The sequence below is a fragment of the Ornithorhynchus anatinus genome, chromosome 4 (genome assembly GCF_004115215.2).
Source record: "Ornithorhynchus anatinus isolate Pmale09 chromosome 4, mOrnAna1.pri.v4, whole genome shotgun sequence".
Lineage (NCBI taxonomy): Eukaryota > Metazoa > Chordata > Mammalia > Monotremata > Ornithorhynchidae > Ornithorhynchus > Ornithorhynchus anatinus.
The window spans coordinates 57,906,116-57,929,725 of NC_041731.1; the positions used below are offsets into that span (position 1 = coordinate 57,906,116).

Consider the following 23,610-nt stretch of genomic DNA (forward strand, 5'->3'; position numbering starts at 1 on the left):
TAGATTTGTTCATGATAGTTCTTTTGTTTCCTGTTTCAGGAGGTCATTGAGCCAGTGTATTTCTACATTGGCATTGTTTTTGGACTGCAGGGAATTTATGTGACTGCCTTGTTTGTGACGAGTTGGGTTATGAGTGGAACTTGGCTAGCAGGCATGCTGACTGTTGCGTGGTTCATTATTAACAGGTAGGAGAAGTATTTTCTATAGCTTTATCTTGGTTTACTTCTTTTCCTATGTGGACGTTTCTTCAAATATAATCAGCTCAATTTAAATGAAAAGTACCTGTGATAATTCATTTTTTTTCCCCTATCATACATCTATTTTCTGTCACCCACATAATTGTACAGCTCCACATTTGGAAAGTGAGGCATCCAGATGGTGAGAATTGACACTGAATCCGACCGGCTGCCTTGCTTTATACGCATGTAGATTTATAGGCTGACAGCAAGTTGAAGTAAAAGATTTTAGAATCTCCTTTTCTGGAAGCCTTTAAAAATAGACTGGACATCATCTGGCTGGGTGTTTTGAGATGTCATTTCGGGAGAAAGGTAGATGGATCGGGTGACCACTCAACACTTACTCTAGCTAGTGCTGGACAGGGGGCGGGGGGAGTCATTAAAAATAAGTACATTTCATTGAAAGTAACTCTAAAATTTGGAGACATCTGAAAGTAATGTATTGATACCTTGAATCGTTAATGTAAACGTTCTTAAATTTTTGTATTTTTTTGAGAGATTGCCACAGCAGAAAAATTGCTACTCTAGGCCAAAAGAGGGCCTATTTGAAAATCAGTTAGTGAAAGACTGCAGAAAGGGAGTAATGGCCAGCTTTCATCATTCAGCAGCTGGGACCCGCCCAAGGCAGCGTATCTGACTTCCTGCACGATTTCAGTAACATCAAGACTTAACATGAAACGGCCAGGTGGAGTCCCAAACCACAACATCCTAAAATGCAGTCAGCTCACTAGCATGAAGTAGGGGCGCCCAGCTTTGCAACACTCTTGCACAGGGCGTGTGTGGAGAACGGGAGTGACAGCAAGAAATTCAAGCTGCTCTTATTTAACAAGCTGAAGCAGAACTGCAAACAGAAGAACCCTAGAAAGATGGCGCTCCCCCATCTTATGTCTGTGGGGTCCCATTGTAGAGGGAGGCAGCCAAACATGACATGTCTTTGTGAACCAAGGTAGAAAACAGAGCTGGCAACAAGAAGAGACTTTTGACTATTTTGTGGCTAGTCCTGGGAACCAAAATGTGGTGTTCACATTAGTCAATCACTGACATTTATTGAGTGTTTGCTAAGCGCTTGGGAGTGTACAATACAACAGAATTAGCAAACAAGTCCCCTGCCCATTACGAGCTCAGAGGGGGGATTATGTAGTGCTGGAAGAACTGTTGATTACATGTCAGTCTTTAGTTACAGCTACCCACATGGCTAATGACGCTGTCAGCAGCATCTCCTTCAAATGCAGAAGACACCAATGAGCACAGTAGAGCATTAGTTCGACAGTCGATAGTATTTATCGAGCACTTAGCGTGTGCAGAGCTCTGTACTGAGTGCCTGGGAGAGAACAGTCACATTGGTAGACGTGATCCTTGTCCCCGAGGGCCCTAAAATCTACAAACGTAGTCTTCTATTTGGGGGGTAAGAAAGCAGTTGGGACACAGCCCTAATCTGGCTCAACACTCCTCTAACGTGCTGGGCTAGCAAATCTTGAGCACGAAGCCGTTGGAGAAAAAGGCCACGTTCTTAGCTTTTCTTTTGTTCCTTGGGTCTCCCAGTGACAGTTGAGTCAGGACAATAGCTTTTTAACTTTATCCAGGGGCCTTAATTATCCAAACAGGCCTCAGCCCCAACTACTGTGGATAACCAACTTCTGACATATGAATTGGTGATATCAAATATTTTACCCTTTTTGTAGTTAAACCAGTACATTTTAAAGCAAAGTGTAAATAAGTAGGATTGCAAAAATCACTGAACATGGTTTAAGTCAAATTGTCATTAATATTTGAAAAATCAATGATGTCTGTTTTTCATCTGTGCTGTGTAGGGCAGATACAACAAGAATCGAATACTCCATTCCTTCAAGAGAAAACTGGGCACTACCATATTTTGCCTGTCAGGTTGCTGCTCTTACGGGCTATTTGAAAAACAACATAAATCCTTCTGCAGAGGTAAAATACAAGGCTCTTGTTTATTATATTTCAGTTGTTCAGTGATGTGGTAAATATCCATTTAGGGAGAAAATAAATTAGAGATATTTGGTGAAATCTTGTTTCCAGGAAAGCTCACAACATTTTGAAAACTATATTCAGGGCTCAATATATCAATGAGTTCTTATCTCATGGTTAGGTCCATGATTTTCTCTCGCTTTCTTGAGAGTTCTCACTCATGGTTATCATTGTTTCATTAGAGTTTCAGGGAATCAGTTGTATTTATTGAGTACTTACTGAGTGCAGAGTACGGTAGTAAGTGCTTGGAAGAGTTCAGTGAACCAGAGTTGGTAGATCTGTCTCTTCCCCGCCTACAGAAGGCTTATGATCTAGACAGGGAGACAGACTCCAGATCAACTCCAGGTATATTCAAAAGTGCTGTGAAGCCAAGGGTAAAGTGAAAATCAAGTGTGTAAAGGGAACGGATCCAAGTACAAGAGTGATGCAGAAGGGAGAGGAGGCAGAGGAAATGAGGACTTAGTCAGGGAAGGCCTCTTGGAGATGTGATTTTAATAAGCTTTGAAGTGGGGGAGAGTGACAGTGTGTTGACTATGAGGGGGGACAGCGTTCCATGCATTCCATAACTGCAATTTATTTGTGTATATTAATGTCTGTCTCCCCTTCTAGACTCTAAGCTCATTGTGGGCAGGGAATGTATCTGTTCATTGTTATAGCGTACTCTCCCAAATGCTTAGAACAGTGCTCTGCACTTAGTAAGCACCCAGTAAATTCAGTTGAATGAAAGGAACAGGATAGAAGCAAGACGTGAGTAACCGGTCAGCAGTGAGATAGACAAGATTGAGGTTCAGTTAGTAGTTTGGCATTAAAGGAGTGAAGCATGAGGGCTGGGTTGTAGTAGGAAATCAGCAAGGTAAGATTGGAGGGAGCAAGTGACCGACTGCTTCAAAGCCCATTCTGCTTAATTTGGAGGTGGATGGGACATGACTGAAGGTTGGAGATTCATGGACCACACATTTTTTTCTAACAGCAGTGAAGTACGGACTGGAGTCAGGAGAGAAAAGAGGCAGGGAGGTCGGCAAGGAAGGTGATGTAGCAGTTAAGGCGGGCTAGAATAACCACTTACATTATTCATTCAGTAGTATTTATTGAGCACTTACTACATGCAGAGCACTGTACTAAGCGCTTGGAATGTACAATTCGGCAACAGATAGAGACAATCCCTGCCCAGTGATGGGCTCACAGTCTAAACGTCAGTATAGTAGCAGTTTGGTTGGAAAGGGAAAAGTGGATTGCAGAGATGTATTGAGGGTAGAATCAATAGGATTTGTTGACAGAATATGTTGGATGAGAGATAAAGATATCACCAGTGTTAGGGGCTTTTAAGACAAGGAGCACTTATATACATACCTGTAATTTATTTATATTACTGTCTGTCTCCTCCTCTAGACTGTAAGCTAGTTATGGGCAGGGAATGCGTCTGTTTATAGTTACATTATACTCTCCCAAGCACTTAATTCAGTGCTGTGCACACAGTAAGCGCTCAATAAATATGTTGGAATGAATGAATGAATGAAAGGAGGATGGTGGTGCTCTCTGCAGTGATGGGAAAGACAAGGGGAGGATAGGGTTTGGGAGAGAAGATAAGGAGTTCTGTTTCGAACATGTTAAGTTTGAGGTGTTGGGGGGACATCCAAGTAGAGATGTCCTGAAAGCAGGAGGAAATATGAGACTACAGAGAAAAAGGGAGACAGGGCTGGAGAGGTAGTTTGGGCAATCATCCGCATAAAAATGGTAGTTGCATCCATGGGGGTGAATTAGTTCTCAAAGGAAGTGGGTGTAGATGGAGATAGAAGGGGATCGAGAACTCAGTCTTGAAGGATTCCTAGAGTTAAGGGGCAGGGGAGAGAGGAGGAGCTTGTGAACTAGACTGAGAATGAGCAGCCAGAGAGATAGGAGGAGAACATGGAGAAGCAGTGTGGCCTAGTGGAAAGAGCCTGGGAGTCTAAGCCCAGCTCTGCCAGTTGTCAGCTCTGTGTCCAAGGACAAGTCACTTAACTTCTCTGTGCTTCAGTGATCTCATCTGTAAAATGGGGATTAAGACTGTGAGCCCCATGTGGGACATGGATTACGGTCCAAACTCAATAACTGGTACCTGCTCCAGTGCTTAGTACAGTGTTTGGCACTTAGTAAGTGCTTAACAAATACCACTTAAAAAAAATACAGGAGAAGACAAGTGTCAGTGAAGCCAAGGTTAATGTTTTGAGGAGGAGGGGGTGGTTCACAGCTGAGAGGTTGAGCAGGATTAGGATGGAATAAGGGCGTTGGATTTGGCAAAAAGGAGATCATTGATGACCTTTGAGCGGGCAGTTTCCATGGAGTGATGGGGCGGAAGCCAGGTTGGAGGGAGTCAAGGAGGGAATTGGAGGAGAGGAACTTAAGAAAGTGAGTGTAGACAACTCGCTCAAGGAGTTTGGAGGGGAATGGTAAGAGAGAGTTAGGGTGAGAAGTTTAGGGAGCAATGGGGTCAAGGGAGGGTTTTTTCGGCCAGGGGAAACTTAAGCATGTTTGAAAGCCAGTGGGGAGGAAGTTGAAGATGGTAGTTGAAGATGGCAATCAGGGAGGGAAAAAGGAAGGGGGCAAGTGTTTGGGTAAGGTGTGAAGGGACTGGGTGTTGGAAGCTTGGAAGGAGGGGGTAGATTTTGAGAGGAGGTGGGAGAGCTCCTTGAGATATTTCTGGGAAAGGTAGGAGAGGCGAAGTTACTTGAAACTGAGATAATATGCCAGAAGTAGTTAACTGTATTAGGTTTTAAGCTAGGCAAGGAACTTGTATGTGCTGAAGCTGGAATTTACAATTGGAATGGGAAGTTCCAGCTGCATTCTCTTCACAGTTTCTTCATATGGCTTCATTTGACCCAATTCAATCATTCATCCACTCCTATTTGACTGATTACTGTGTGCAGAGCACTGTACTAAGCACTTGGGAGAGTACAAAATAGCAATAAGCAGGCACATTCTCTGCTCACAACCAGCTTACAGTCTAGAGGGAGAGTCAGACAGTGTAAATAAATAAATTACAGATATGTACAGAAATGCTGTGGGACTGGGAGGGAGGATGAATAAAGCGAGCAAGTCATGGTGATGCAGAAGAGAGTGGGAGAAGAGGAAAGGAGGAGTTAGGGAAGACCTCTTGGAGGAGATGTGCCTTCAATAAGAGTTTGAAGCGGGGGAAAGTAATTGTCAAATTTGAGGAGGGGGAGGGCGTTCCAGGCCAGAGGTGGGACGTGGGTGAGGATCGGCAGGGAAATAGACAAGATCAGGTATAGTGAGAAGGTTAGCATTAAAGGGGTAAATTGTGAGGGCTAGGCCATAGTAAGAGAGAAGCCACCTGAGGTAAGAGGGGACAAGGTGATTGAGTGCTTTGAAGCCAGTGGTGAAGAGTTTTTGTTTGATGCGGACGTGGATGGGCAACCACTGGAGGTTTTTGAGCAGTGGGGTGACGTATCCTGAATGTGAAGTATGGACCTGGAGTGGGAAGAAACAGGAGGCTGGAAGGTCAGCCAGGAGACATATAGTATCAAGGTGGCTTAGGATAAGTGATTGTAGTACCATCGCAGCAGTTTAGATGGAGAGGAAAGGGTGGATTTTAGCGGCTGTGAAGGTGGAACCGACAGGGTTTAGTGTTGGATTGAATATGTGGGACGAATGAGAGGAGTCAAGGATAACGCCAAGGTTCCGGGCTTGTGAGACAGGAAGGATGCACAGCTCAAACTGGATACAGTTTGCTCAGGACAGATTGATTTTTTTTCAGCTGCTGAGCTACGGGGAGTGAATTAGCAGAAGAACCTAGCAGAGAAAGTCCTTGACTTAAGACTTTTTAACTGACAACATTTCTATATTGCACTGTTTCAGTTTTATAACACATTGACTTTGACTTTTCAAACTCTCTTTATGGCACAAGTTCTTTTTTGATGTCCTTCTTAATCTCTTGCTTTTCTGTTTCATTCTCATTTCACTTTTAGTTTCACTTTCCTGTCCTTTTTTTTTTTTTTTGCATCTCTTGGTGGGATGAGAGGAGGGCACAAACTCTAGAACAGCAGCATTTTGAAGGGGCTTTGTCAATTTTAAAAGCAAGGAAATTACTAAACCATCCAAGGCAGGTAAAGATCTTCAGGAATAGAAACTTGTTTATGTCCCTTACTAGACCATTTCAGGGTTTCTCACTCTCTGTCAACAGGTTTTTCCTTATCCATCAGTCAGTAGTATTTATTGAACACCGTATGCAGAGCACTGTGCTAAACATTTGGCAGAGCCCAAAGCAGTGGAGTTGTAGATACGTTGTTTTATTGTACTCTCCCAAGTGCTTAGTACAGTTCTTTGCACAAAGTAAGTGCTCAGTAAATACAATTGAATGAATGAATACCATTCCTTGCCCACAAGGAGCTTATAAAATCTGGGGTGGGCCGGGGGGAGTCAGACGTTAATATAAATAAATTACAGATAAATTAGCTTTATTAAAACACATCTCCAAGAGGCCTTCCCAACTAAGCCCTCATTCCTCTTCTCCCGCTCGTTCCTTTGTCACCCTTGCACTTTGAATTGTGTCCTTTATTCACCCCTCCCTTAACCTAAAGCACTATTGTATATATCCGAAATGTATTTGTATTATCTGTCTCTGGCTGAAGACCATAAGCTCCTTGTGGGGAGGGAACGTGTCTTCTTGGTTATAATGTACTCTCCCAAGATCTTAGTATAATGCTTTGCACGCAGTAAGCTCTTGATTAATATGATTGATTGGAAATGTTCATCTGTACATTTTAGGAAATGACCTAATGAACGGTAGTAGTGACCAAGTTTTTTGGCATTTAGGTTATTTCTCTTGTTTTCCCTAGAGGTTCTGCTACCTGTTGGTGAGTGCTTCGACATATACTTTCATGATGATGTGGGAATACAGTCACTATCTCCTCTTCCTTCAAGCAATTTCTCTCTTCCTGCTGGACAGCTTTTCCTTGGTACAGACAGACAAGGTATTACTTTATGAAAGTCAATCCAAACGTTAAAGTGCTCTGTGACGTTTTCAACATTTCTGTGTATTCTAAAAATGTTTGTTTTTTATGTATTTTTGAAAATTGTTAAAAAGCAATGTTAGTTTTTTTACGTATTTTTGAAAATGCTAGTTACACAGAATTTCTTAACCTCATCAGTTCAGTTAGGGCGATTGAGACCAAATTAGGGAAGAATGTAAGTTGTAGAAGCATATTTTAGTGCAGATGCCATTTTATTGCAGTACTGGGTGTCTGTGTGTGTTTTCATAGCTTTTTTTTCTAGTTCCTCTTCTGTCTTGTCTCTTTCTCCGTGCATTTAAATCTATTATAAGGGCAGCTAAATTGGCAAAACTACTCTCTCTTTCCCCTGACCCAGTTTTCTGCCCTGGTTTGCCAAAAGTTTGTAAGCCACAGGGTTTATACCACACCTGATTCCCTTCTTTTAGAGGAAGACAGTGCTAAGTGCTTAGTACATTGCTCTGCACACAGTAAGCACTCAATAAAAACCATTGATTGATAGAGGGAAAAGGCAGGGGACAAGTACCAAATTTTGGATGAGTCGATTAATGACTCATTATCATTATTATATGCTGCTGTATTGTATAATTTCGATGTGTCACTTCTTTCAGTGAGAAATTAAGCTTCATCTTAAAACCACCCTTCATCTTCCTCTGGGAGTCTAATATATTGACTTAGGGTATCTCTTTTTGAAAAACATGGGTTGTGGTGTTTGTGCCACCCAGGCTTTCTCCAGTGTTTAGATAGGGAGTTATGGAGAAAGTTGAGGGCTTCTCAGGAAACAGCCATATCTGCCCAGAGAAAATATGTTGTGAAGATCACTTTTTGGAAGAAGGATCTATTTGGGGTTCAGATATACCTGGGACAAGTCTAAGGCTATGACAGTACTCTCCTAAGGACTTAATACAGTGCTCTGCACACAGTAAGCACTCAGTAAATACGATCGAAGGAATAAATGAATGACCATTTTTCATGCAGACCGGAGGTGAGGTTCCATTAGTCTCACTTCCAAGCCCGCCTTGGTGGATAGCCTGGTACATATGCCGTTAATTGAAGCCTTTTAGATGTTTCCATCCCCTCTGTCCTGTCCTGTCCTGTCACCCCTTCCTCACTGCCAGCTGGTTAGAGGGGTGCTCCCTAGGCTCCAGGTAGGTGGGGGTGAGGGGAATTTGGGGCCACCAGCTTCCCTGGATGGCAACCGTCCAGCTCCAAAGATAATTAGAAGCCAGTACAAGAATGTAATCTCCGGACAATAACACCCTTCTCTAGTGACTCAGTATATTCACCCTATCAAATAGTAAGAGGAACAACTCTCCATGGTGAACAAGGCAGGTTAGTCAGGGCTGTTAATACTTTGGTGGAATCTCTAAACCAGTTTTCCACCCTCTCATTAGGCTTTCTGCGGGTCAGGCGTGGCCTCCATCGCCTATTCTTGCCTATAAAATAGAAACCACCTTCTCTTAGATTATTAACAGGCGAAATTGTGAGTGGCAAATTGCATACCAAATCTGAAGAGGAAAGATTAAGACTCAGGTCTAACCTCAGAAGCAGTCGAGCCCCCTGTGGGTCCAGGGTCGCAAAGTCACTACTTTGATTGTGGTGTGGGTCTGGCCCTAGACTTTGTGTCACCGGTGTTATTTGTGGAGCTGGTGCCAGCCTAGGTTAGCATTCCTGCTGGGAGCAGCTGGAGGCTTGGGCGAGCTGGGCAGCCTAGGTGGGAATCCTAGCCCCAAGGTGACATCTTCCTGGAAGAACCCCAAGGCAGAGGGTAGGGCGGGGACCCCATTGGCCTTCGTGTCACCCCACCACTTTCCCAGAAACTACCCCAGTCTGGACCAGGATCCTCCCTTTTCCCTGCTCCAGGGCAATAGTGCTGCCTCTCGGTGGGAGACCTGGAGTAAGGCAAAGATGGAACAGAGATGCCGTATGGCATCGTGGATAGAGCATGGGCCTGGGATTCAGAAGGACCTGGGTTCTAACCCCAATTCTGTCACTTGTCTTCTCTGTGACCTTGGGCAAGTCACTTCACCTCTCTGTGCCTCGGTTATCTCATCGGTAAAATGGGGACTAAGACTTTGAGCCCTATATAGGACAGGGATCGTGTCCAACTTGATGATAATAATAATGTTAGTATTTGTTAAGCGCTTACTATGTGCAGAGCACTGTTCTAAGCGCTGGGGTAAATACAGGGTAATCAGGTTGTCCTACGTGAGGCTCACAGTCTTCATCCCCATTTTTACAGATGAGGGAACTGAGGCACAGAGAAGTGAAGTGACATGCCCAAAGTCACACAGCTGACAAGTGGCAGAGCCAGGATTTGAACCCATGACCTCTGACTCCCAAGCCCGGGCTCTTTCCACTGAGCCACGCTGCTTCTATGATCTCTTATGAGATCATCTGTATGATCATACGTATGCGTATGAGATCATCTCATATCTACCTCAGCATTTAGAACAGTGCTTACATAGTAAGCGCGTAACAAATACCATCATTAACAGAGCCTGTGGCAGCACAGTCTGGAATCAGGGAAATCCATGATCCCTTCCTTCTTCTCCCCAGGCAACCAATGGTCCTATTTGGTGAGGGGCCCAGTGCCACTGTCATCCACCTTCCCCACTTCCTCTCATCCTTCCTCTTTCCCTCCTCCTTTCTTTTGGTCCTGACCAGCCTCGTTGTAAAGATCCACATATTATAAATCTACAGTGGGAACTTATGATTATAAAATCTAAAAATTATTGGATCAATATTTGCAGGTTCATGTTGTGTACAATCAATGAAAGAAAATTTAGAGCTTTTTCAGTATAAATATTGAATATGTTTTATAGACAACTCATCCTCTGTAGCAAAAAAGGAATAGGAAGTTGAACCGTATTTGAGATGTTTGGTTGAAAATGCTAATCATTCCCAAAATTCATCAGCATTTCTGAAATGTTTTAATAATTAATATCTGGAAATGCCATGAAAGGAAGGAGAATTATATCCTGAAAGAAGTATGAAATGTTATTCATTCAAATAATCGTGATATCCACTCGGAGAGGGAGAAGATTAGTTGCAAAATTAAGATGCGGTGGGAAGAGTTTCTTGTATTTAATACACTATCAGATTCATAAACATTTATTAAACATAAACAGGAGGCGACGTGGCCTAGAGGGTAGAACATGAGCCTGGGAGTCGGAGGACCTAGGTTCTAATCCCAGCTCCACCCCTTGTCTGCTCTGTGACCTTGGACAAGTCACTTAACTGCTCTGGACTTCAGTTCCCTCATCTGTAAAATGGGGATTAAGACTGCAAATCCCACGTGGGACAGGCACTTTGTCCAACCCGATTATGTTGTATCTACTCCAGAGTTTAGTACAGTGCTTGGCACATAGTAAGCGCTTAACAAATACCATAATAATAATAAAAGTCATTATTATTACTAGTGTCTTACTTTAGGCATAGTACTATCTGCAACCTATTAAGTACTCACTGAGTGGATGGCATTATACTAGGATCTTGAATCATAGAAAATGAGATATTACAGAAATACTAAAATTATAGATTTTTATGGTCATGACAGTCTGCTCTCACATACATTTAAGCTCAACTAAACTAAAAGCAAGAAGTGTTTTTAAAACCTAATTTAATTTTAATTGATTTTATTTTTCCAACAGGTGCATGAAGTGTACAAAATCTACTTATTTTCTCTCTTCCTGGGATATCTCTTACAGTTTGAGAATCCAGCTTTATTGGTGTCTCCATTATTAAGCTTAGTAGCAGCCTTAATGTTTACTAAATGCCTGCAGGTAATCAGGATGGCATCTCTTTGTGGGTTTTGTGGTTTGTTTTTGTTCTTGCTGAGTTTTGCAGTAAATCTTATTTAATGTTCATCATCTTTATTCTAATCTTTTTTCCACAGCTGAATGTGAAAAAAGGATCACTCATAGCTAAAATGTTGAAAGTAATGCATTTTTACTTGGTGTTTACACTCACAGTGACCCTGAACATTGTAATGAAGGTAAGACACTCGTGTCAAAAGGAAGGCAAACGAAAACATACGTTGGTTCAGACATTACCGTATAAATCATGCGACTCCACAAAAATGGTTCAAATGCCTTCACCGTATAACTGTCATGTGACCTTTGTTCAAAAGAGGCTTCCTAAATGGTTTATGGGGCTTTGGTACAGCATTAAACCTTTTTTCCTTAAAAGAAAATTATTTTTAGCCAATGAAAATAAATTTCATCATGACCCAGTGTTAAGACTCTATTCAGAAGCAAGTGAGGGTCCCCAGAAGGTGGGTGAGTTAGCGGGGCCTAAGATTGAATCTGGATATATTTCTTGCACTCACTATTCAATTTTGATTTTAATTTTCATATTTGTGTCTGAGAATATTAACCATTTAGAAGCACAATTTAGAAATGTTTAAACTACTGCAGAATCTCTTTACTGTCTCTTTTTAACTATCTTTTCAGAGTTTTGTTCCAAACAGAGAAAATGGCCATGTTTTAAAATTCCTTGAAGTGAAATTTGGGCTAAACATGACAAAGTAAGTTTGAAGAAATTACTGCTCTCTGAAAAGCTTAGTGTGGAAAAGTTGAATGAGCAATGAAATACAGAGCAATTTGTTCTCCCTAGAGGACATATTTAAGGTTGCATTTATGTTTTTTGGGTATAAGTGAGTTGTGCTCAAAACCTTAGAAATGTTGCTTTAACATATCTTAGAGCTGTGTGACAATTGCATGCGAAGTAGAACTTGTCTGTGCCTTAGTTACCTCATCTATAAATTGGGGATTAATCCTGGGAGCCCTATGTGGGACATGGAGCTGGTCCAACCTGATTAGCTTGTATCTACCCCAGTGCTTAGTACAGTGCCCGGCACATAGTAAGTGCTTAGCAAATACCATAAAGTAAAAAAAACAGTAGAGGAGGGACTTCAAGGTAAGATGAGCTGAAGGAGCGGAGGAGTTTGGCAGGCCTAAGAATTTAACCACCAAAAGCAGGCTAGGATGAGGTCCATCAGTGTCAGAGAAGTCAACTCTGGTCACCTACTGTGGCCCTCACCTCCTCCAGGACAGTTTCGAGACAGAGACAAGGTCTAGACTAGCCATAGAGAGGAGGGGATATATGTGAGTACCCCACATCCCCCTCACATGCTGGACATCATGCAAGGTTTGGGGTCAGAGGCAACTGGAATTTGAGAGGGAAGTATCTGTAGTCAGATGTTTTCTAGGCAAATTGAGGAAGCCATCAGAAAAATTGGTGTTTTGCCCTTGGGGTGATAAATTTGTAGGACTCTGCCCACAAAAATTGCTAACATTAATGGTGAATTCATTTAAGCTTTCTTAGTGTAGGGTAAAAGACTAGTAGAACCTGACATTAGTAATAAACGATGACAGCTATAGCTTGTAGTAGTGCAAATGTATTGCGATCAGGTGCGATCAGAGCTCAAAGTTGGGAACGGGGGCAAGACCAGATATGTGAGTGGGGAAAGGAAAGCAGCAGGAGAAAAGGCAAGATGGAAGTGAGAAAATAGGTGGAGGCATTGAGCAGTCACAGGCAGTTTGCCAGGCCCAAACTGGGCCATTGTTAGTTGGCCCTCAATAGACCCTATCCACCCGGCTTTTGTAAGAGATCGTCTCAGAGGTGTGGCTGCCTCAGGAAGGCAAGAGTCACCAAAGAGGGCTCCTCCATTTGGTCTGGATTCTGGGACTTCAGAGCCCACAGTCACCACGAGCCAATGTATCCCCATCTTGTCAATTGATTGCCCCATACACAGGCTTGTCCTGACTGCCCCAGGGCCTGTTGCCAGACTGTCTTAGAACCATTTGCGTAACATGTTACTAGGAAAAAAACCACAGAAATGGCTTTGACCACGGAAGTGGACGATGATCTAAACACATATTTTGAAAGAAGACTGGAACCTGGCTTGACAGAGCCGGTTCCTTCTGTAGGATAAAAGTTTGTTGTTGTTTTTGTCTGGCTGTGACTAAGGGTTTGTATCGCTTCCCTGAGAACACTGCATAATTATCTTAGCTTCAGCTTTCTTGTCTTTTGAAAGGTGCCCAAGAGCATGAGTTTTGATGTGTCCTATTTTAGTTTTCTGTTCTTTTCAAACTGTCATATTGGTATGTTTCTGATGGAAAATCTTTTAGAAGTAGGTTGTTTTGGTGACACAGTATTTTGACAACCAAGCATATTTGCCGAATAATGTTTTCAGGTTGTGGCTCCACCAACGAAATCGAATCAATCAGTAAATAGTATATATTGAGTACCTACTGTGAGCAGAGCTCTGTACTAAGCGTGTTTTTAGTTGATCTGGAATATCATGGATGTTTTTAATTTCTGTTTTTATCTTTACTAGGAATTTTACCATGAATTGGCTTCTCTGTCAGGAGTCCCTCCAAGCCCCATCTCAGGAGTTTTTTTTGCGGCTCACACAGTCATCACTATTACCTTTCTATATTTTGGTATTAACGATCTGCCTTTTTTCCATGATGCAGGTTATTTTTAGGAAAATCAGGTGAGGACCAATCAATCAGTCAGTGGTATTTATTGAGAAGCAGTGTGGCTTAATGGAAAGAGCACAGGCTTGGGAGTCAGAGGTCATAGGTTCTAATCCCAGCTCCGCCACGTATCAGCTATGTGATTTTGGCAAGTCTCTTCACTTCTCTGTGCCTCAGTTATCTCATCTGTAAAATGGGGATTGAAACTGTGAGCCCCAGCGTGGGACAACCTGATTACCTTGTATCTACCCTGGTGCTTAGAACAGTGTGTGGCACATAGTAAGCGCTTAACAAAAAACAAATAGAGCACTGTACTAAAGGTTTGGGAGTACAGTATAACAGACTTGATAGTTACATTCCCCGCCCACAGTGAGACCATTGATAGATAACAAGGTGGGATATTTTCTAACCCTGGGCTCTCTGACCAAGCTGAGGCAGGTTGAGGCCCAGCCTTGGGCTACTTTCTGGTTTTTAGGGGACCTCTAGGTAGCCAGGTTGGTTTGAGGATGTTTCAGCTGCTCAGGGAGGAGGCCTAGCAGGAACCAGTTTGAGCTAGTCCTGTGATAGCTAGCCCTGCATGGAAAATCACCCTCTTCTCATTTGCTGCTACCTTTTGGTTAAAATTACAGATCAGGTTTGTAATCAGCCCAGGGCTACTTGAATGGCTGACAGCCTCTTAAAGGCCACCTACAGCAGGTAGCCAGGAACAGTTAATCTCTCAAGAAGGTTGGTTTGCAAATATGTGGTAAAAACCTCTATCTGTATCTTTTCCATGCCCAGTGGTGAGCCCTTGAGAGAGACAGTTACTCTTGAAGATGGGAGAATCGGAGAAAGACCTGAAATTGTTTATCATGTGATTCACACTATTTTGCTGGGTTCTCTTGCAATGGTCTTGGAAGGGTAAGTGTCATTTTATTTGATCTCGTTTTGGGTGTGACTTTTATATTTTGATCGAGATAAGTAATGTCTGGCTGGGAGAAGAATATAGACTTAGACTAGATATGTGACTTTCTTCAGGAAGCAAGCCATTGTTCTGAGTGCTAACACTGTTAGACAGTACCTGTTTTTTTTTTAACCATAGCAAACCAGAACCATGCAAACTTTTTCTGGATTTCACTTCAGTTGGGCGGTGAATGTGAGGCTTAACAATTGCTTCATGTCTCTTATTATCCATTTCCCCCCCAATTGGCTAATTAACCTTAGTCAGATGCTTATTTTACTCAAGTCAGTTTTCAGATATATTTTTTATAGTCCCATGTACTACTCCTTTTGAACTTTGGGAACCTGGAATAGAATCCTCAGACAACAAGGTTATTTGTTTTTTTCTTAGTGAATTGAAGTCTTTTGAAATCACAATTGTTTTTTACTCTGCATTCAGCTCGCTTTTCTGCCTCCATCAAAATCAGGGCTCCCAGTAATTTATAATAAAGTCCACAGAAAGAAATTGAGGCCTGAAACTGCTTAATCCTAACAGCCAATTCTATTTTCATTTGCTCCTTATTCCAGTGTTTCTCCCATCTCTCTGCCTGGGTCCAAAAGTCAACATAGTATTGCTGACCACGGTTCAAGCTCTACACAGACTTTAAGCTCATTGGCTGAGCTTTACAGTTTCAACTACATATTATTGACACTTTTTATTATCTACCCTTATTCGGCACCCTTAGACATAGCACCCGTTCTCTTGGATAAGCATACTACTCTCTCGAAAGCAAAATATATCAGAAAAAGCCGGTGATCCCAAGTGACAGAATTCTCAGGAACCCATTTTTATTGGCGTGTTTATTATTTATTTGGGACATCTGTTCAAAGACCAAGGTGCTTGAGAGAAGCAGCGTGGCCTAGTGGATAGAGCATAGGCCTGGGACTTAGAAGGACCTGGTTTCTAATCCCGGCTCTGCCATTCCTCTGCAGTATGACCTTGGGCAAGTCACTTCACTTCTCTGTGCCTCAGTTACCTCATCTGGAAAATGGGAATTTCAGACCACGAGCCTTATGTGGGACAAGGACGGCATCCAAGTTGATAAACTTGTATTTTCCCCAGCACTTAGTAAGCACTTAACAAATACCATAAAAAATAAGCTTTGTGTTTTCTCCAAGCCATTCAGATGTCTTTTCTAAGCTAAACCCTCCAAAGGAGGGCATCTCAGGGTTTTTGAGCTGTCAGTCAAGGACATTCCCCCTTTCTCTCCTTCCTCTTAGACTAAGGCTGGGAACAGACAGTTTTTGGCCTTAATTTTCTTCTCTTAAGGAAGGGACAAGGGCACTGATCTAACTCTCGGGCTTCCCAGTGAGGATTAACAAAACCAACTAGCAATAATACTCCCGGTTGAATTGGCCTAGTCTTTGTGTCATGGGCTAAGGATAGATGTTTTCATTCAAAATAAAAGTTACCTTGGCTCTGACATAAGGAGCCAACCCCATGAAACCCAGCCAGCTTCCTCCCTCCACCCAGCTGTTGTTTCTGTCTGGTGGAATGCCCAGACCAGCTGGGACTGATCCCAGATATGGCCGAAATCCTACTTAGGCTGTTTTCCTACTTTTTTCCCTTATTTTCTGCTTTTACCACCTACTGAGTCTGGCCTGCTAGAAGCGACTTTGAAGACAGGCATGCACCTGTAAACCTCTCATCTCAAGTAGAGCCGTGCTTTTAAATGGCTGGGTGAAAGCCCAACTCAAGTTTAAACCTATTGTAACCTTATCTGCTTTGGAGTCCAGCAGAGAATCAATCCATCAGTGAATTTTTTTGAGTGCTTACGGGGTGTACCAAGCGCTTGGGAGAATACAACAGAGTTGGTAGACAGGTTCCCTGCCCACACCGAGCTTGCAGTCTAGAGGGGGATATAGCCTAGTCTAGAAATTTTCCCGAAACTCCCTCCTGACATCTCAGGAGTCATCCCTTCTGTCCCAAGAGGAAACGGGAAGGAGACAAAGTTACTTCGGTCTCTCCCAGACATGTCTGGTGTTGCATTTGACTGGGCAAGCCGAAAGAAGGGATTTGTAGTAATCCCAAAAAAGATGAAATATTCTTATGAGACTGAAGAGTTTCTTCTTCAGACAGTCTAGTCTTGTAGGTGGCCAAGCTAGCTAGTAGCTAGGATTCTGCCACTTTTCTCTGTAAATCTGTGGAGGTTTTTTTGGGTTTTTTTTGTTTGTTTGTTTTGGGTTGTGGGGAGGTTGGTGTGTCACATCCAAAACTGATATTGAATTAAGGAACAAAAGTAGAACCTTCCAGATGCACTAAAGAAAATAAAGTTTTCTGCACATGGAAGGTTTGTCACCATTCTTGCAGGATCCATACATCATAGAAACATAATCTGAACCAACATTCTCTGAAACTATTGAAAAACTTTTCAAAGTACAGTACATGCCACTTATATCAAGCCTCACAATGTCTGCAGTGCTTATTACTCTCTTGCTCATTAGCCTTCTAAACTTTCTCCAGATGCTATTTAATTCCTATAGCTCAAGAAAAAAAAAATCTGGCATTATGGTACACCAAGCATATATAGAGCTCTTTATATTTTGATTTTGTTCTTATAGTGATGGAAGCACTCCCTCCCAACCACTCTAGTCAGTTAGACCTGTTATAGCTCTCCATTCTCGGGTACTCCCATCTCCATTATATTCCTTGTTTCTTTTGATCTCTGTTGCTTACGATCCTTCCTGTAACATCCGTACCCCTTCCTCATCACCCGCTCTGCTTTTTCCTCACAAACTCTTCTCCAGTCTGTCAGTGTCATCACATCAACCCATCCCTTCTCCTTGTCCTCTTGCCCCATAGTGGGTGACCCTTTCCTCTATATCAGGATCATTTCTTCCCTTTTTGCCCATTGAATTCTGTAATGTATGATCATTCACTGATTGTAATGTTCATTAAAGAGAAGAAAAATGCTCTTCCCTATCATCAGTTTTCCCCCATTTTAAGGAACCATCACAAATTTAGTCCTTGGTTCCACTGCTTTAGTTTCTCAGTTCCACATTGAGCTATTCTGTTTTGAAGTTGATTGCTTTCCAAGTTCCACGTGAAGGAAGAGTTAATCTGAGCCCTAAAGTCAGAGGTCAGGTTGTACCCGACTTCTTCACGCCTCTTCACCTCGGTGTAGAATTATGGGGGAATATTCACCAGGTTTCAGGTTGGGGTGAGAAAGAAGGGGAGGGAGGAAATTTTCCAAGACCTTTCCATTAGGAGACCGTGAGTCCTTCACGTAGCCAGGGTTGTGTCTTAATCTGTTTATCTTGTAATAACGATGATGGTATTTAAGTGCTATGTGGCAAGCACCATAATTAACGCTGGGGTCTTGTCTTACGCTGTGTAGTCATTTCCGACCTTAGGCGGCACCATGGACACATCTCTCTCAGAATGCACCACCTCCAACCGCAATCGTTCTGGTAGTGTATCCCTCGAGTTTTCTCGATAAAACTACGGAAGTGGTTTACCATTGCCTCATCCACGCAGTAAACTGGAGTCTCCGCTCTCGACTCTCTCCCATGCCACTGCTGCCCAGCACAGGGGAGTTTGACTCGTAGCAGATTGTCTTCCACTCGCTGGCCACTGCCCAGGCTAGGAATGGAACGCGTATGCCTCTGTTTTACTCTCCCTCCTGCAGTTGAGACTGGTAGAGTAATGGAAACTTTCCAGGTGCGAGAGGGGAAAGACTGGGGTAGATACAGGGTAATCAGGTCAGACACCATCCCTGTTCATCATTGGGCTCACGGTCTCAGTAGGAAGGAGAACAGGTATTGAATCCATGTTTTACAGATGAGGAAACTGAAGCACAGAGAAGGTAAGTTAAGATCACACAGCGGGCAAGTGGCGGAGCCGGGAATTAGAACCCAGGATCTCTGACTCCCGGGCCTGTGATGTTTTTTCTAGATCAAGCTGCTTCTTAGTGTTATAACAATAATAATGATGGCATTTGTTAAGTGCTTACTGTGTCCCAAGCACAGTTCTAAGTGCTGGGGTAGATACAAGGTAGTCCCACATGGTGCTTAAATTCTTAATCCCCATTATACAGATGAGATAACTGAGGCACAGAGAAGATAAGTGACTTACCCAAAGTCACACAGCTGATAAATGGGGAATCTGGGATTAGAACCCATGACCTCTGACTCCCAAGTCCGTGCTCTTTCCACCAAGCCATGCTGCTTCTGCTTAATGCAGTGTCTAGGACATAGTGAGGGCTTTATAAATACTACAGTTCACCCAAAAGTACATGTGGAATTTCATCTTTAGATGTTTGTGTTCTTCTCCAGCATGAAATATCTTTGGACCCCCTATATGTGCATGCTTGCAGCATTTGGTGTATGTTCTCCAGAGCTTTGGATGACACTTTTCAAGTGGCTTCGACTGAAAGCAGTGCACCCATTATTGCTGGTGAGCCAGTCATTCCGTTCTAAGGGTGTAATCTCCCCCAACTGTGGAAGATCGGGAATGCCAATGACACTTAAAGAGCTGATAATAATCCAGGCTGATGGGGTAGAAAAATTGGGCTTGAAACAGTATCATGAGAAGGCTTGAACTCTTTGAATTTCATCTGTGTTGTCAGTTCTTTGAGAATCTTATGGTGTTCATTTTCACTGGCAGAGTACCTTAGAGCTATTTAATAGTATATGTGCAGTATATTGGTATCGGCTTGATTTTTTTTTTCCATTGTTAAGATAAATACTGGTTCTTCAACTAAACTTCATTTATATCCGATTTTCAGTTAGAAGTTCATGAACGTTTATATGGACTCTTCATTGTACTTTTTTTTATTCTCCAATAGATGATTTGCCACCAAAATGCCGCTAAGGAACATTTCATTTGTACCTCCTGCTTAATTTTAATATGAGTTTTTATGTAGTTTTAGTCATCAGTCATGCATGAAGTTTTCATCATTGAAATATATTGTATGACAATGATATTTTAATGCAGAGGATCCATAACCTTTTTTTGTTTTTAATATTTTAGGCTCTCATTCTGAGCATGGCAGTACCCACTATAATAGGTTTTAGCTTATGGAAGGAGGTAAGGAAATTAAAATTTTGCACTGGGTAGTGTTAAACAAGGAAAGTAATATTTCATGTAGGCAGTACTACATAAATAGTAATGGTACACAGGGGCTGGATATTTTGCATGGGCTTTGTTAAACCCAGGTCAGTCTTGAACCCAGCTTTGTGAGTGACCAGAGAATGTTATAAAACAGTTTGGTGTCTAGCAAGAAGAATCAGCATGGCCTAGGGGAAGCAGCATGGCCCTGAGTTCTGATCCTGGCTCCGCTATTTATCCACTAAGGATGTGTGACCTTGGATAAGTCACTTCTCTGTGCCTCATGTCTCTCATCTGCAGATTCAATACCTTTTCTCCCTCCTACTTAGACTGTCAGCCCCAAATAGGACCTGCTTATCCTCTATCTACCCCAGTGCTGAGGACAGTATTTGCTACATAGTAAGCCCTTAGGAAATACCAATATTATTATTATCAAGTAGCCCAAACCCTTTTGGTGTGCTCTTGTTCTTCTTGGGTGATGTAAAATTGTTTTCCTGCGGTTTTGACTGCCTGTTGCCTCAGCCCCCCAAAAATAAATAAATAAAACCAGTTTCTTCAGTAAGCAGGTGCAAAATGCTGTGATTTTCGTCAATCAATCAATCAATGGTATTTATTGAGGACTTACTATGAGCACAGCACCATACTAAGCACTTGGGGGAGTACAATACAATAGAAGTAGCAGAAACATTCCCTACCCATAGCGAGTTTAGAGTCTATGGGGGAGCAGACATTAATATGAATAAGTAAGTAATTTATTATTTATGTGTCTGTGTGTGTGTATATATATATATATATAAAATAAATTACTTTCAATTAATTCCTCCTGAACTCACTCTGTAGATATTGCAAATACTTCTTTCCTGAAAAAAGGTCAATTCCCTGAACATGTCCTGAGTGTTTCTTATAGTGAGAGAATCAGGCAACAAGGGATTCAGGTGGATAGGAAAAAGAGGAAGCATCTTAATCTTTTCGTGAATGATGTGCCGCTTCCAGAATCTCTCGCGTACATCCCCTCTAGACTGTAAAGTCACTATGGGGAGGGAACATGTCTGCCAATTCTGTTGTATTATACTCTCCCAAGCACTTAGTGGAGTGCTCTGCACATTGGAAGCGCTCAATAAATACGATCGATTGATTAATGCCCACCCAAATATACTTTTCCATTTTCCCTTGTCCCTCAGCAAGGGAGAGCAGGGGAATTCTAGAGCTGTTAAAGTTTGAAAATTCCAACCAGGTGACTTTTACGGCTCTATCCACCTACCCTCTTTTCTCTTCCCTGCTTTGACATCTCCCCTCTGACCTACATATTTTCCTCACCCTCTTTTACCTCCTCCCTGTACTTTTTAGTTTTGTATTACTGGCCCCTCCCCGTGGCTGCTGCTTCTCTTCCCGGTCATTAAAGTAAAAGTAAAACTCTATTATGAATGTAAAAATTACAAATTAATGGAGCCCAGTTTGTGAGTTTAGCTGTAACATTAAACCCAACTGTACCGAGAGAATGTCATCCCACTGAACTGAATCCAGAAGCAGAGTCATGGGAAAAAACAAACTAATCTGGTGAAACAAAGAACTGGAATTCTAATGCTCCAGAACGTCATTTTCTTCGCTTGAATAAGATTGTTTTTGTGCTGTGCTGGAAGAAATGTATCCATTGCTGAAAATATTATTTAGTGACTTTTAGGTATGAAGTAGCTCTGCTGTTGGTCAGGGCTAAGAGCACAGCTCTATGACTCAGGTGACGGGGTTCTAATATCCGTTCTTTAAGTGGCCGAATGACTCTTGGTGCTGTGCCAAGAGTCCGTTTCTGATCGGAGAGCCTCTTGGCATGTTCCATGAGATGGAGACATGTAGGAAAACCTTAATCATTTCTGACTGATGTCTGCTTCTTTGATCATGCTGTTACGGCATAGTGTCTACACGAGGCTAAGGTCACTTCAGAGTGTCTGCTTGTCTTACACTTTCGAGTCGGCTCTGATCCCATAGCGACTCCAGGGACACATCTCTCCCAGAACGCCCCACCTCCATCTGCAGTTGTTCTGGTAGCGTATCCAAAGGGTTTTCATGGTAAAACTACGAAAGTGGTTTACCATAGCCTTCTTCCGCGCAGTAAACTCGAGTCTCCGCTCTCGACTCTGTCCCGTGCCGCTGCTGCCCAGCACAGTTGAGTTTTGACTTGTCACAGATTGCCTTCCAATCGCTAGCCATTGGCCAAGCTAGGAATGGAATGGGTATAATAATGATAATATTTTTTAAGTGCTTATTATGTGCCAAGCACTGTTCTTTGCCTCTGCTTGACTCTCCCTCCCATAGCCTAGTAGAGTACTGGAAACTCTCCAGGTGTACTGCTGAGAGGGAACGTGTTTGCTAATTCTTTTTTTTATTGTACTCTCCCAAGCGCTAAGTACATTTGTCTGCCTGTAGTAAGCCCTCAATTCCAATGATTGATTAAATGACTTCAGCTATCGGTGAGTCCTGTACTTAAAAACCCTTTACATACATTTCACATCAGGTTGCACCCCTGACTTTAAACTTTTCCGTTTCACTCCAAACCCAGCAGAAATATGCCTTACAATGCCTTTTGAACTCTTGTTCCTGCCAATGCCACTCTCACTCTAGTCCATTCCTTAGTAATAATAAATAATCGTCATCATCATAGTATTTGTTGAGCTCTTACTATGGTGCAAGGCACTGCGCTAAACACTAAAGTAGATACTAAACACTAAACACTAAAGTAGATACAATGCAGTCAGATCATACAGATCCAGCGCTTAGAATAGTGCTCTGCACATAGTAAGCGCTTAACAAATACAACATTAACATGGCCCCCGTCCCACATATGGTTACAGGCTGAGGAATGGGAACGGGGATTGACTACCCATTTTACAAATGAGGAAACTGAGTCACAGAGAGGTTATGTGACCTGCTCAAGGTCACATAGGCATGTGGCAGAGTTGGGATTACAATGAAGGTCTCTTCTGAGGGTTTTCGATGTAAAAAGATTTCATTAGTAATGGCTATTACAAGTAAGCACTTACATGGCAGCACAAGTTTTGTTTTTTTAAAATCATAGCTAGTCTCTGTACCATGCCTGTGAAGGAGGAATTTTCCAGGAAATTATACTTTTCATCCTGCCCTAAATTGGGATATCGGCTTTATTGAAGTATGGCTACAAAATTATGAAGATTTGTGATTGTTTTATATTTTCCAATGTAAAAATGTATTTTTTTCCTTTGTAGTTTTTTCCAAGAATAATGACAGAGCTTTCTGAACTGCAGGAATTCTATGACCCAGATACAGTGGAACTCATGACCTGGATAAAGTAAGAATGGAATTCAGAAAATATTTTCAAATGTATGAATTTAAGTAGAAATTTGTTTTAAAGCTCTGGTGTTGAGTTCATGCCGAAGGATCTGGGGAAAATGGTGTTATAAATTATCAGTTGAAATCTTAGTGGATGAAGGACAGATTCACCCCTGCCCTCCACACCTGTCCATGAACTTTTTTGGCCTCTGCGTCTCTCTTTGTCTTTCTGTGTCATTTTGACCCTCTCCCCTTTTCCTTTGTCACTTTCTCTTTTATTCCATCTTTAGGATCTGCCTATGCGTCTCTGACTCTTTTTGCCTTTGTCTTTCTCTACTTCGGCTCCTGGCTCATATATTGCCTCTGCCTCTTTAAGTAATACTTAAAGCTGTTGGCGAGTTAAAATAATGCAAGTATTGCAGTAGTGTTCATATTTGCCAACAAATAGCACTGGGGTCTCCTTTGTGAACAGGTTTTAATAATAATTATGGTATTTAAGTGCTTACTATGTGCCAAGCACGGTTCTAAGCACTGGGGTAGATACAAGGTAATCAGGTTGTCCCATG

At 42.2% G+C, this 23,610-nt stretch overlaps 1 protein-coding gene across 2 annotated transcripts in view; it reads left to right on the forward strand.

Annotated features, from left to right (window-relative positions):
• DPY19L4 (dpy-19 like 4) overlaps window positions 1-23,610 on the forward strand; it is a 48,649-nt gene that overhangs the window by 16,147 nt on the left and 8,892 nt on the right. The window contains exons 6-16 of one of the 2 annotated variants that reach the window (XM_029063359.2): window positions 40-185; window positions 2,048-2,171; window positions 7,061-7,195; window positions 10,885-11,016; window positions 11,130-11,228; window positions 11,686-11,759; window positions 13,575-13,733; window positions 14,497-14,616; window positions 18,970-19,090; window positions 19,667-19,723; window positions 22,981-23,063. In XM_029063359.2, the coding sequence (XP_028919192.1) occupies window positions 40-185; window positions 2,048-2,171; window positions 7,061-7,195; window positions 10,885-11,016; window positions 11,130-11,228; window positions 11,686-11,759; window positions 13,575-13,733; window positions 14,497-14,616; window positions 18,970-19,090; window positions 19,667-19,723; window positions 22,981-23,063 (1,250 nt within the window). The remainder of the gene's footprint in view (window positions 1-39; window positions 186-2,047; window positions 2,172-7,060; window positions 7,196-10,884; window positions 11,017-11,129; window positions 11,229-11,685; window positions 11,760-13,574; window positions 13,734-14,496; window positions 14,617-18,969; window positions 19,091-19,666; window positions 19,724-22,980; window positions 23,064-23,610) is intronic. The other variant, XM_029063360.2, reaches the window with a different exon arrangement.